General features: G+C 40.5%; 1 protein-coding gene across 4 annotated transcripts in view; it reads left to right on the forward strand.

Annotated features, from left to right (window-relative positions):
- The window catches only part of LIMS2 (LIM zinc finger domain containing 2), a 33,716-nt gene extending 20,850 nt beyond the window's left edge, over positions 1–12,866 (forward strand). For 3 of the 4 annotated variants that reach the window (XM_074154119.1, XM_074154120.1, XM_074154122.1), the window contains exons 5-10: positions 4,614–4,763; positions 5,354–5,504; positions 6,632–6,724; positions 7,610–7,658; positions 7,851–7,926; positions 8,728–12,828. In XM_074154119.1, the coding sequence (XP_074010220.1) occupies positions 4,614–4,763; positions 5,354–5,504; positions 6,632–6,724; positions 7,610–7,658; positions 7,851–7,926; positions 8,728–8,875 (667 nt within the window). In that variant the 3' untranslated portion in view covers positions 8,876–12,828. Of the gene's footprint in view, positions 1–4,613; positions 4,764–5,353; positions 5,505–6,631; positions 6,725–7,609; positions 7,659–7,850; positions 7,927–8,727 lie in introns of all 4 variants that reach the window. The other variant, XM_074154121.1, reaches the window with a different exon arrangement.
- The last annotated feature ends 1,002 nt before the right edge of the window (positions 12,867–13,868 follow it).

A 13,868-nucleotide genomic window follows, 5' to 3' on the forward strand; every position in this document is an offset into this window, starting at 1 on the left:
AACGTGGAATTACTAGAAGTTCATGTGCAAGGAAGACTATACTGCCTTTTTTTTACAAGGGACATTTTATCTATAAAAATACATGTGAAATCTTGCTTTCGTGTACAAAAGGAAAATTCCCTGTTGCAGTTTTCCATGTGAATTTGCTGGGCTTGGAGAGGAGCCTGCAACTTTTGTTTCTAGCGTTTATTTGTCCCTTGCAGAGTAAAACCTGCAAGTATTTTTGAAGACAAGATTAGTTTAAATACGTATTTTTTTATTGCATACCCAAGGAGAAATAGGATGAGACCATACCTTTTTACTGTTAATTTACAATGGTACCTATCACCTGATGTTCTGGCTATGCAGCCTTTTTTTGTGTCAGGCATGTTGTTTAAATATGCTTTTCATCTGTGAAAAATGTAATCAGGTGATCTTTATAAACACATGTGTCAGTGGTTGAGTGGTCTGATGGCTAAGCATTTACGGGTTGTGACATCACTGAGAAAGCAGTAAATGCTGGCTTGGACCAGCTGAAAAGGCAGAAGCAAGCATTGTCTAAGGGAACAGACAGGGATGTCTCTTGTCTTAATGATAGTGATTTAAATCAGTTCAGGAAGTGAAGCAGTAAGCAGACTTTTTCCCTGTTTACAAGCTAAATACTAGGGGTTTAGCAGCATGATACATGGAACTGATTCTGTTTGAGCTGATTTCCTAAGGAGGATCTTTGGGATTCAGATTCAGCTGAGTGTCAGTGCCAGACTTGGAATAGCCAAGACTTAAAAGTCAAGAGCTTTGTCCTCACTGGTTGCAGCGCTGAAACTGCCATTGACTTCTGTCTGGACCTGCTTTCACTGCAAAATACTGTGGCGTGGAGCAGGAAGGAGAATGTCAGGGCTATCTAAGAAGCCCAGTATGTCAGTGTCGGGAAGGGAGAAGCTTAGAACTGCTGATAAAATTGAAATAGATTCAGTCTTCTCGAATGAGTGCCTTCACAGGAGAGCTGCTGTTACCTAATTTATTTTTTAAAGCAAGGTGAAGGGAGGTATTTTTCATTGCCTGGTCAGCAATCATAGAAAAGGGAAGTGAGCCTCTTTCTAATTTTGCTTAAGTTTTACATTAGAAGGGAATTTGAATAATGTTTTTTATTTTTTTTTTTGCAATTCTGTGTGTTGACAAGATAATTGTGGTGTAGCACTTGCGTAGGTTAGCAAAAAAGCTGATGTCACTAGAATTAATTGTTGAGCTTAATTTTAGAATTGATACGTTTACAACAAAATGGTATAACTTTACAAAAGTAATAGTTCTTTGACAGTGTGGAAAGCCCGTTGCTGTTATTTACAGTTCCACTTATATTTTGTCTGGTTTTATCCTATCCATTTTAAATATATTTATTTAATTTTTATTTTTTTTCTTTCTGTTTGGTTTGTTATGCTTACAAAAAAACACTGAAAGCTTGTTGTACTAGTCTGTATGAATGCTAAGAGCAAATTAGAAACCTTCCCAAGTGACCTAGAACGTGTAGTTTGTGCTAACCTATATGGTACAAGAGGCTTTGACTTCACATACGGAAAACTCCTTTAGGAGTCTGGCTCATTGTCCAATAATTTCCGCTTGGATTGCAGTCTTGGTGTTGTGCGAATATTTAGTGATTTACGTATTGCTAAACAGAGCACTATTCTGGAATGAGCTATTAGCCCAGGCCTCCCAGGGCTGAGCTGTAATGGGGATGTCACTGCTCGTTTAAAATGCACGCACATGGACCATATTTTATGCCCTGTTTCTCCTCTGCTCAGAAACAAGCAAGATAACAAGCCACAAGGCTGTCCGTATAGGCACAACCTGATTACTCTTTTAGCAGATGTTCTATTTATCATTAATGAAACAATTAATAAGCATAAGAAATGTGAAATTCAGTGAAATATTTAGCTCATAGTTAGTTAGTTACCTGGCTAGTTTGGAGTTTTTGTTCTAACACCCACTGCAGATAAATTTGAACTATATGTTAGGGTTTGTAGTGGATATCAAAAATTCCTGGTCTTGCTCTCAGCTGGAGAAGTTTCTGGTTTCACAGAATCACAGAATAAAATGAGGTTTTTATGATTATGGTTGTAGCATCTTGTCAAATGGGAGTGTTTCCCATCTTTCGCTGAAAGTGCTCTTGATTAGAAATAATCTGCTTCTGACTGAAATTATTCTCCTGAAAGTCACTCCCTGCTGAGCCTCCCACCCTTCATCTGAAGTACTTGTTTCTTTTGGGCATCAAAGCAGTGTCAGAGTGCACTGGACATACCGTACAACTGACAGTTTTCCAGGCACAAATGGATGTACGTTAAGTACAGCGGTTTGAAAACTTTTATATTTTTGAGGAGTGATGTAAAGAAGAGTGAGGAAATTAGTCTTTGAAGTTCAAAAAATGCTGCCGGTTCTTACTTTCAAACATTTCCATTATATTCATCTGCCTCTGTGTGCCTTTCTTTCCACCTCACTGACACCAGCTCAAACTCATGCCATTAGGAAAGCTCCTTAATTATTCTGTTAACAGAAGTTTGTCTCTTACCTCTTTATATGCAGTCCTGTGGGTGGGGTATAGGGTCCTTTTTGGGAAAATCTCAAGGAACTCCTCCTGATGACAGCAAAACCAAATAGAAGCAGCAATGGTGAAAACAAGAAGATGATCCAAAAAGAGCAGAGAGTTGCTGAGGGTGGCGAGGGGAGCCCCTCTATATAGCGTCCTTCTAGCTCTGATAGCGCATTATCAGCTCAGTCACACAACAGAGCAGGGGAGAGGACACCCCAGCACTGAAAAGCAGTCTTCATCCCAGCTGAGCTTTTGGCACTGGGGTTGCTGCTGCTGTTATAGATATGAATATACTGTATGAATATTCCAGTGTTCATGGTGCTTACTAAAGGCTGCTACTGAATTCTCAGCCGTGAACACAGACTTCTTGGAGTCCCCTGATTATTTTAGGAAGGTGGAGAGAAGCATTGTTTGGGGAAAGTCTGGTATTAATAGGCACAACAGGACATTTCAGAATGGGATAATTCCATAATGGTGGGAGTGGGGAGGGGAAGAAGGAGAGGGGCGGCTGCTATGGTAACAGCTTAGCCTGTCCAACACTTCCCTTCGCTTGCAATAGAGGAGGGTCTATGGGAAGGCAGAGAGGGTTTGTGAGTGGGGAGAGGGTGATAATGGTTTGTCAGTGCAAATGGCTGAAGGCATCTTATTCAGCTGAATGAGAGGGGTCTCTTTCAGGACACTTGCTTCAGGGTCCCTATGTCCTGCCCCGTATAATTACTCTGCATTTGACAGTGTGGAATAAAATTGATGCCTTTATGCTGAGATGAGCACAGCTGCATGTTTCCTTATAATGGGGTGCTGTCTGCTTTTTCTGGACTCCGTCTGGGTAGACAGTAGTTCCAGCCCTGGAGAGAGACACTTGCTGACAGGAGGACTCAGATTTGGAGAGAATAATAACGATACTTAGCACTTAGACAGGCGCCTGCCAGCTGAGGGTCATAAATGTTTGAGGTCTCACAACAACATCTGTGTTGTATTCTTATCCCCATTTTACAGATCTAAGGGTAAGTGATTCATCACAGCAGAATTTTGGAGGGGGCCTTGCAAAGAACCCACTACTTCAGCCATAAATCTACCCTTTCCATTTGAACTTTTCCTTTTGTCTGGTGTCTTTTGAGAATGACCTGTAAATCTCAGCAAGTGTTTCACACAGTGATATAGTAAAAGGGATTAAACAGGCTTGTCTGTTTTGTGACAAAGAAACCAACAGAAATAATTTCTTTGTCATTTTCGCTTTATCATAAATTCTTCCAGCCTACAGCATTGCAGCTGGAGGGTTAGGTAACAGGCGAGTAAACTGAACAGCTTCTCCTCAGAGCTCTTAAATATTGGGATAAAACTGGAGGATACCATCAGCCCTTACAGAAGTTTTTTTATGCCTTTGCCCAGGCTTTTCTACCAGAAATTTGGCTTATCTTCCTGTTCAGAACTGTACTTGTAAAATGTTCTAGAATATGTGATAGGAAAACAGTTACATTTATCGCATAAAATTACATGGTTCTTTATTTTCTTTAACTTGGGACTAAAATTTGTAGGCAGAAGAGCTAGTATTCAATGGTCTCTTGTTTGTCCTAGCTAAGGACTAAGGAATCCAGCCACGGTAAAGGCATTCAAGCAATTTGGTTTAATATTTTTTATTCTCTCTCCTCGACTCTCTCCCAGTACTGTAATACCTGTGTTATGGCTGGATCCCAGAGTTAGTAATAGAGAGAGCGTGTTGCCACCTTTCCTTGCCCACCTCTCAAAAAGGGTCTAGAGGAACTGGTGAGGATACCTAGAAGAATGACAGGGCGATATCCCTGATGGGATAGAAATCGGTCAATGTTGGAGGAGTATTCTAAGGAAATACTCCCTTAGTCACTCTGTGTCTGCTCTATCCACATATCCTTTTCTGTGCAGCTGATGTGAAAGGCAGGATACTAAATTAAATTGTGTTTAGTCTGACCTCGGAAGACACTTCTGCTACATAAAGTACATCCTACAGCGTGCTCTGTATGTTGTTTTAGGAGAAAGAATTTATTAATGTTTTCTTTTCTTTACTTTGTTCAACCAGGCATCTGTGCAGGCCATGCCATAACCGTGAAAAAGCTAAAGGACTGGGCAAGTACATCTGTCAGAAGTGCCACTTGATCATTGATGAGCAGCCTCTGATGTTTAGGAATGATTCCTACCATCCGGATCACTTCAACTGCACCCACTGTGGGTAGGTTCTCATATTCTGAACTCTCACAACAAAGGACAGCCAAGCAGTAAAGTTAGCAGTGCAGTCCTTTCCAAGGCCTCGACTTTGCTGCCTTCACACTGTTGAAGAAACAAAAATTGTGTGAGGACAAATTGAAAGAAATTAGGGAAACTTCAGTTTTATTCTGCCTAATCTTGAATGACTTTAGTTTTATCCTAAAATTGAATGACACTAGTTTATGTTGAAAATCAAAATAGTTCCTTAGTATGAACTTACCTGAAAGGCTATGTGCAGATTACAATAATAGCATTGTCCAAAGATAGCTGTTGCCAGGCTATTCAGAATAGTTTCACTTTGCATTCCTGGATAGGAAAAAAAGATGACTTTGTGAGCTGTGTCAGTCCTCTGGCACAGTCTGTTAGTGCTGATACCTGTCTGAGCAGAGTTACCATGAAGGCAGTACAATTGGAGCATGGTATAGCCCTAGAATGGGTAATGGTGCTGAAGAGTAAAGTATGTTAACTTTCACGCTTAGTCTTCTTAAACTTCATCTCGGGCATTAAAGAGCTTCACTTGGTGTTCTTACTTCAGGGACGTGTTTGTGTTTTCAGGAAGGAGCTGACTGCTGAGGCCCGGGAACTGAAGGGGGAACTGTATTGCCTGCCCTGCCATGACAAGATGGGAATCCCCATCTGCGGAGCCTGCCGCAGGCCCATTGAGGGACGAGTGGTCAATGCTCTGGGAAAGCAATGGCATGTTGAGGTGAGGCCTGTCTGAATCTGAAACTTCCTTTGGGAGATGTTTTGGAAGAGGACTAGTGCTAGTTGGAAGCTGTAGACATTTACATGATCTGTAATACATGAATTCAGACAAAAAAACAATTGCTTATGTTTCAGATTGTCTTCAGCTTATGTGAGTGAATGAGTAGAGCAGGGTCATCAGGGTTGCCTAAGAAAACTGTGCTTTCACAACAGTAGTAACCTTCATTTTAAAATGCCTGAGTTGCATTGTAAAGATTCTTGCAGAATATGGTTCACTGAACGGCATTTACTTACTAATAAATTACATATTTGCTCCGATGTACGTAGATATATCCTGTCCAACCCCAGTTAATAGGTTCGTAACAGCATTAGAATTTGTAATGTAGGCAGAGCCAGTGCAATTCTTGCTTTTTAAGCCTTTTTAGCTCATTGTTTCTGTAGCTCTCAGCTGAGTCATCGCAGCTTGCTCTGAAGTTTTTTAGTGACTGATGTTTTTAGTGATTTAAGCCTCCTAGGGCTTGAACTGGGGGAGATTACGCTGCTCATGTGAAGTGCATTCATACCAACAGTGTTTTGTGTTCCTGTTTCTCTTTGAAACAAGCAAGGTAATAGCCTGCAAGTCTGTCAGTATAGACACAAGATGATCTTCCTTTCAGTAGGTCTTCTACCTATCTTTAATACAATTCTTAACTACCATAGCAGACTAAATATTTCCTCTTTTCTTTTATTTCCGTAAAGATTTTCCTGTCCCAATTTTGTTAAAGCCTTAACGGCTAGCAGTTTTAAACTGAAAGAGGGGAGGTTTAGATGAGATATTAGGAAGAAATTCTGTACTGTGAGGGTGGTGAGACCCTGGCCCAGGTTGCCCAGAGAAGCTGTGGCTGCCCCATCTCTGGAGGGGTTCAAGGCCAGGCTGGATGGGGCTTTGAGCAACCTGGTCTGGTGGGAGGTGTCCCTGCCCAGGGCAGGGGGGTTGGAACTTGATGATCTTTACGGTCCCTTCCAACCTAAACCATTCTATGATTAAATGTCTCGTATTGAGCCATGATTGGTATCCATGCATATGGTTTTCCCTGATGATGGAACAGTCTCTTTGCCTGCCACCAAATGCCTTTTTTTGTTTTACAGCATTTTGTTTGTGCCAAATGTGAGAAACCATTCTTGGGACACCGACACTATGAGAAAAAAGGACTGGCTTATTGTGAAACTCACTATAACCAGGTAAATTCTGCCATCTATACTGTAAGTGCTTGCTCTGACTGGCAAATGCTCTTTTGCATTTTACATATGCAAAGCTATGCAGATTTTGCATAATCTGAGTTTGTAGAGGTGATGCAATATTAAGAAATTAGTGAAATTAAACAGAAAAATTAGTTTTTCTTGGTAGATGTGAAAAGCGACGCTGAGAACAAAATAGAGATGTCTTGGGGATATTGATTTTCCTTTGTGCCATTGACAGAAAACAACACTGACCATGGGTTGTGACTAAAATCCCTGTAATTCTACTCCAAAACTATTTGTGTGGACTTCTTTGATAATTACTTGCTTCCATGGACCTAAGATAAATGTTGTGCTCTGTAGAGCATAAGAAAAGTATGTTTCAAAGGCCAAACAAAACCTATTTTTTCTGTATGACTTTACTGAAGAGCTATGAGTTTGGTATTTTCTTCTGTCAGATAAAATAGTCTCTTTCTCTCATAAGAAAGAAGTGTTACTGTTTTGAAAGTAGCTTTAGGTTTTATTTTGATGTTTATAGTTAAGCACCAGGAGATGTTTGTCTACATTAAGCATCATACTCTACCGATCCTGTTTTCTCCAAATTGCTGCATGTACAAGACTTTAAGATCACATAACAGCGGTAAAGTGAGAGGCATCAACAAAAAAGGTTTTGTAGTATTTAGTGGTATGAGATCCAAAGGAACATAGACTATTTGGCAAGTATTATGAGAAGTTATTCAGAAGATTTAAATTGGTATATTTGGGGGCTACTGCGATGGCTGGGAATTCTTTGATTGTTAGGATTTAATGTTCACACCAGCTGTGTAATTTGGGGAGCATGAGCAGTCAGTAACATGAGTTCTTGTTCTGATTTCTTTTGCTGTGCAGCTCTTTGGAGATGTCTGCTACAACTGCAGCCACGTGATAGAGGGAGATGGTAAGATTTGTTCTCTCCTTGTTTTGGGTTGCTGTCCTTGTTCCATTTGGTAGTGCAGCTGTTGCAGTCCCACAGTTGCAAGGCACCAGTGTTTCTTTTCACATCTGGCCTCATTTGAATTTGGATACAAATCTGAATTCAAATTCAAACAATCCGGCAGTTTCCTCTTATTTTGTACTTTTGCTTTTGCAGTGGTATCAGCTCTTAACAAGGCCTGGTGTGTGAATTGCTTCTCCTGCTCCACCTGCAACATCAAGCTTACACTGAAGTAAGTCAGTGTTTCTATTTTGGACCGTATGAGACATTTGCCCCTAAGGCAGGGTAACAGCTTTGGGAACCCATGAGCCAGTGCCTCTCTGAGGCACAAGAAACCTTTTCTCTGTGGGAGCAGGTGCTTATAATTTCACTGATTTCAAAACTAAAAGGGAGCCGGGACTCAGCATCTTCTCTAATTTATTTTCCTTCATTAATCTACTTTGTAAGAAGGTTGGGTAAGAGGGGAACTCACTCAGCAGTATAGAGGGATGGCTCTAAACTTTGAGTAACTGCCTGTCCTGAAATACCTGTCTCCTTAGTCTGGGTGCTCCCCTCAATGACAGTATTTGCAATTGCATAGATTATTTTGAAAGAAAATATTACCTAGTTACCTCAAATATCTAGAAGAGGGACAGAAAACAAAGCAATCTTACATCTTTCTCAGGTTCAAACACTTGGCCTGCTATGCTGGGTTAGCCCCACTGGCCTTGTATATGAAGGAGCTCTAATTCACCACTAAGAGGACCTTTGAAGTGACACTTCCATTCTACGATAACAACATTATTATTCTAGACTGTTACATACAAATATATAGCAAAATCTTGCTCCTTATTTACCTGGCAATACTAAAGGCCCTAGTTCCCTGAGAAGAACCCAATCTCTGTACTTACATGGCCAGATGACGAAGCGAGTTGTTTTATACATGCAGTAGAACACAAAACCCAGTATTTACCTAGATGCACAGAGACTTGATTTAGCGAAGCATGTAGTTTGCAAATACCATTTTAATAGCTTGCTATTCTTTGTGTTAAAGGAATAAATTTGTGGAGTTTGACATGAAGCCTGTGTGCAAGAAGTGCTATGAGAAATTCCCTCTGGAGCTGAAGAAACGCCTGAAGAAGTTGTCAGAGCTGGCATCCAAGAAGGCACATCCCAAAGCTCTGGATTTAAACTCTGCTTAAACAGGTCTGTCAGTCTACGGACTGCACTCTCACAGTCATAAGCTGCTGCTCACAGCAGCTGTTGATTACAGAGGCAATTACTAAGGACAAGCGAAACCAAAGATAAGTAGTGCCTTCCCCTGCTTCTGGTAGTGTAGCTTGCATCTTGACTATCCCTTTTCTCAAGCAGTTTTCTATTAACACTGGCAGAAAGAAGAATATAATTTCTGCTTGAGCAGTTTACAGGCTGGTTATTAATTTGCTAATAAGAACTTATTCTGCCTTTGTGGATCTGTACAGTCTTTTCTTCCTCAATTGAACTGTAGTTCTCTCTCTATTCCTGTATACCCTAAGGAATTTGGAAACAGTGGTTGATGGTAGGGGTGGAAGAAACATGTGGTTTTCTCTTTTTCAGTTAAAGTATAAAAGTTTCACTTCTTACCCTGGGTGAAGACAGTTTTCATTTTTTTTTTTAATATGTAGACAAATATTCTGAAAGCTGTCACTCTTTGCTACATGCAAAATGTTCTGGTCTTTCTCCAGATCCCTATTGAGCAAATACAGATGCTGTACAGTCCTGGTTTGCAGGTTTACTGGGAAGGCCTAGGAACTAGTTATGGCATCTGCACTGCCCGCTTGTCTGGCTTAGGTCCAGCATTAAGCCAGCTGAAGAAGCTTGCTTTCCTGCTTCCCTCTTCAGTACTAAGGAGATTTCAATTGTCAAGGCCAGGTCAGCCTCTTCAGAATAGTTGGGCTCTTCTTAAGGAGGAGGCAGCGATGGGAAACAAAGTATTTTGTTTGAAACTGACACTATAATTATTTTCTCATTTTGTTCTCTGCTACTACATGGGTACTAGAGCTTTTAGTGGTCAACATGGAGTGTGTCCTATCCACTGACATAACTGACGTTTCTTGAGGCAATGTGGCTGGAGCCTTGTTTATTCTTTCGCACGATGAAATCATATTGATAATACGGTGCTAACTTAAGCGCTTCAGTTTACCCGTCCTTCTCACTTTATTTGAAAGATGAGTATACACTTGTTGGTCACACTCCAGAAAGCCCAATTACATGAAGCCGTTTCTAATATTTACAGTTGGAAGCAAATGTGTTCTTATGCAGAAAAAACCCAGGAATTATTTTTCTTAAAATTTTCACCCAAATAAGAGTTTCCCATCACCTTTCTTCTTAAGGCCTGAGTGTACTTAAAGAGAGGACCTCAGATGTGAATCTATATATCTTAAGCGTATAGTTCTGCTTTGTAGTTTTGCTTGTCGCTGGTGAAGTTTCACTGGTCCTACTGCCTCTGCTATCACAACCCAAGGTGCTGAGAAATTTACTGGTTTTGAACATTCTCGATATTTCTTTAGGGGCGGGCCATCAGCGGTGCTGTTCCTGAGTCCATCCATGTGTAGTGTAATCTCAGTGAGCTTCTGAGACCTCTGGAGGTGTCCTCCATAGTTTCTTGTGCTGAACTAAGATGAGCAGCATGAAAGTCCCTTTCCATGAATAGCTGGAGACTGGGCCTGCCCTTTTTGCGAGGTAGACAGGATGAAATGCACTGGAAGACTGCTGTCCCTTGCATGATTTAAATGTGGCTAGTTTGGTAGGTCAAATGAACACAGCAGTTGGGCCTAGGCACCACCCTGCAGCCCCAGGTGAATTAGCTAGCAAGTAGTTAAAGCTTCCTCACTTTTTGTATGTGTGAGCAGCAACTGGATTGGGGCAATAATCTACCTTAAAATTGTCCTCACTGCCATTACACTCTGCTCAGAATAGTTCTAAACAAGACAGTGGCTAAAGCATTGATAGCTGTTAACGTGCCTGCTGTAGCTACTAACCATGAAGCTGCAACAGGAATATTACGGCAGCGGTGGGAAATCCCGATTAACTGTGTGCAGATAAGAATCTCATATGCCAGAGCATCTTTTAGATACTGGCTTTGTTAATTCCGTTTCTGTCAGCTGCTTTGCTTTTTGTTGTTGTAAATTACCATAAACTTTTAGCTAGGGGTACACTGCATCCACTGTAACACTGAGGGGGGGATAGGCCTTAATTTTAGCAGTAGAACTCTTCCATCCTCTTCTGACCAATGTGCATTGAAGATTACGGTAATAGAAGCTGGTTTTGTCACTGCTTTAGGAGAACACATGGCTAGTCACTGTTCTCTCACCAGCCTTTAAATGGCCTTTTAGTTAAGGGCACAAAGAGCAGCATGTCTTTTTGGTACAGTAGTATGTGGCCACTCCAAAGACTGGACTTTTAAGCCTATTCTTTGGCATTTTTGTCACAGCATAAACCACAAGAACTACTGATCTAGGTGCAAATCAGTATGTTATGCATTCCTCCCAGAATAAAGCGTTCAGGTCTGTTCCTATAATCTCAGTCACAGGCCATGTCTAATGCTAAATCTGAGCGGCTGTGTATCTTCAGCCTCCTGGGAAGACTGTGGAGGAACCACAGCCACATAGCTACTGGTCAATATGGAAAGACTATGTAACTAGCAGGCAAAAGGTAATGTTCTTTCAGTGGCCACTCTCAAGTTCAGCAATGGAAAATGCATGTATGTAGAGGTGAATGGAATTATTTTTGTACTACAAGTAGAGATTTAGTGTGTGCTCTCACGTTGTCTCATGATAGAAATTCAGTAGAGCTAGTAAGCTTCAGTGTTCAAAGGACAGTTGGTATCGTTCTCTTTGATAAGCTGTTCAGTTCCCTAGGATTTGGATTCTGTCCTTTTCTACCCAAAACTAGTGGGGGAAAAAAATCATGATAATGCCTGATCTCTGTAACAGCAAAGGATGATGTTCTCTTAGTATCTCTTAAATTATTAGTTTTTCACAATTATTTTTCTTATACTCCCGCTGCCCGTAGCCTGCAATGTGCAGAGTTACAGTAGTGAATATTGCTGACGTACCTTTTTATGGGACAGTGGAATTGAAGGAGTAGGAGAAACAACTATAAATAGTTTAAATAAATGCATCTTCCTCTACTTCTTTGAGTCACTTCGTAACAAAAAAAAAAACAACCAAAAAAAAACCCCCAAAACCAAAACAACTAAAAAAACCAAAAAACCAAGTAGAATATTAATGCAGACTTATGAATTCTCCTTAGTGTGTTGATAGCCTGACAGGTTGGTTGATTGTTGGTATTTTTTTAAATGAAGTCAAGGTCTCAGTCAGAAATAAGCTGCATGCTTTTTTCCATTGCTGTAAATAGACATGCTGGCCAAATTCATCCTAGGTATCACACCACTGGAGAGTATAGATTTATATCAAGGTTGAACTTGGCTCAGAAGTCTACACTTACTAAAAGCTGTTGTCTCGTTATATACATTTAGAGTTTACATTCATATTTATACATACTGAATTAAAATCACTAATATTCACTGAGTACACTTGAAAATGGTTTTTGCTTTTAGAAACCACAGTATGTGAAGCTTGTTTGTATTCAAAGGGTATGTTAATCACTCGCAATCTTTCTTTATGGCAACCTAACCTGCTCTCTAGGGTTTGCGTCCTGGTCTTTATTTTTCCAGCAGTCTGTGCAATGTAGGCAAATATCGTTCAACCTTCTGTACAGAGAGTTTCTAGGTGTCGCGTGTTTTGTGTTAGATGATGTGACTGACACTTTTTTTAAAAAGTGATTGGATGGTGAAGGAATAGATTGCAGGTAAACATGTAATAAATGTGGTTGTCCTAGTCTGTAAAGCACTATTAAGTGCTGAGGATGGCATAGAGCGAGTAAAAGAATTAGCAGCTACTTGCCTTGGTTCAGGCGTTGATGAGCAGTGTGGATTCTGCACTGTGTGGAGCTCTCATTTTATCACATGCTGCTTGTGCTGTCTAACCAAAACATGTGATTGTGGATTGAAATGTTGTAATACTGTACCTTTTTATGTTCCTGTAATAAAGTTAACTGTAATACATTTTCAGTCTTCACACAAAAAACAAATGTAAAAAAAGTTGTATATTGTACAGTTAAAAAAAAAAAAAAAATTACATTTGCAATGCTGAACCGGAGAGTGTTATGCACTCTGAGGAACTCTGGGGATTGCCCAGATCTGATGCACTGTCGTGGTGAATTCATGTTTTGGCTCTCGGCTGCTTCTATGGTGATGTGTTGGTTGATGAGGATGTGCAGATAGGGGGTATCATCCTTTTCGAGGCTGTGCTGTACAAATTGTGTATATGACGAGTAGATGGGATGTTATGATCATTTACAGGCTGTAGTGGATGTTTGGTAGGTTTAGGTTCCATGGAACTAGAGCGAGTATTCAATTTTCTTGTTAAAAAAGACATTGTGGTTGATTTTCTGCAGTGTTTATTTAAAAACCAGAAGCAATACAGTTTGGCTGCAAAATTGCTTTTGTACAGGTGAAGTATTGGATGCTTCTCACTTATAGCCAGTTAGGTCAGAGATAGGATGACAAAACAAGTCAAATTCATTAGTCTCAAACGTTTCCATTGCCAGCAATGGACATTACAGCAGGAATAGCTAATTGCATGCAAAAGGATCAACTATTCTGACAAGTGTGGCACTCATTGAGATGCACAAAGAGAGTGGGACTCTTCCCTGCCACCCATGTATAAAACTCCCATTAGTGTTTGAATTTCACACACACGCATCTGAGGGAACAAGAGGACCATTGTGCATACGTTGGCAAATTGGAGAGATCTAGCAGAGCTGCTTTTCCAGCACTGCCAGATCGTGTCTCAAGGAACTTGGTGTAAATGCTTTAAGACATGTCCGTGTTTCACTGTGAGCCAGGGAGGGCTCGTCACTGAGGAAGGAGAACTTGTTCTCTGATGGGGTAAGCATCTAGGCTTACTACCACCACACTGCATATATGCTTTACACACTCTGAGCACGCTCCGATTCCTATTGGGTCAAAGTTGTATATTTACAAAGGTCTGAGAGATGAACAAGTGCTGAATCAAATTTTACCACTCCAAGTGCCTGCTAAACAGGAAATAGAAAAGATAAGGAGAAATTAAAGCTATTATTCTTGTCTCA

Source organism: Numenius arquata, chromosome 9 (genome assembly GCF_964106895.1).
Source record: "Numenius arquata chromosome 9, bNumArq3.hap1.1, whole genome shotgun sequence".
NCBI lineage: Eukaryota > Metazoa > Chordata > Aves > Charadriiformes > Scolopacidae > Numenius > Numenius arquata.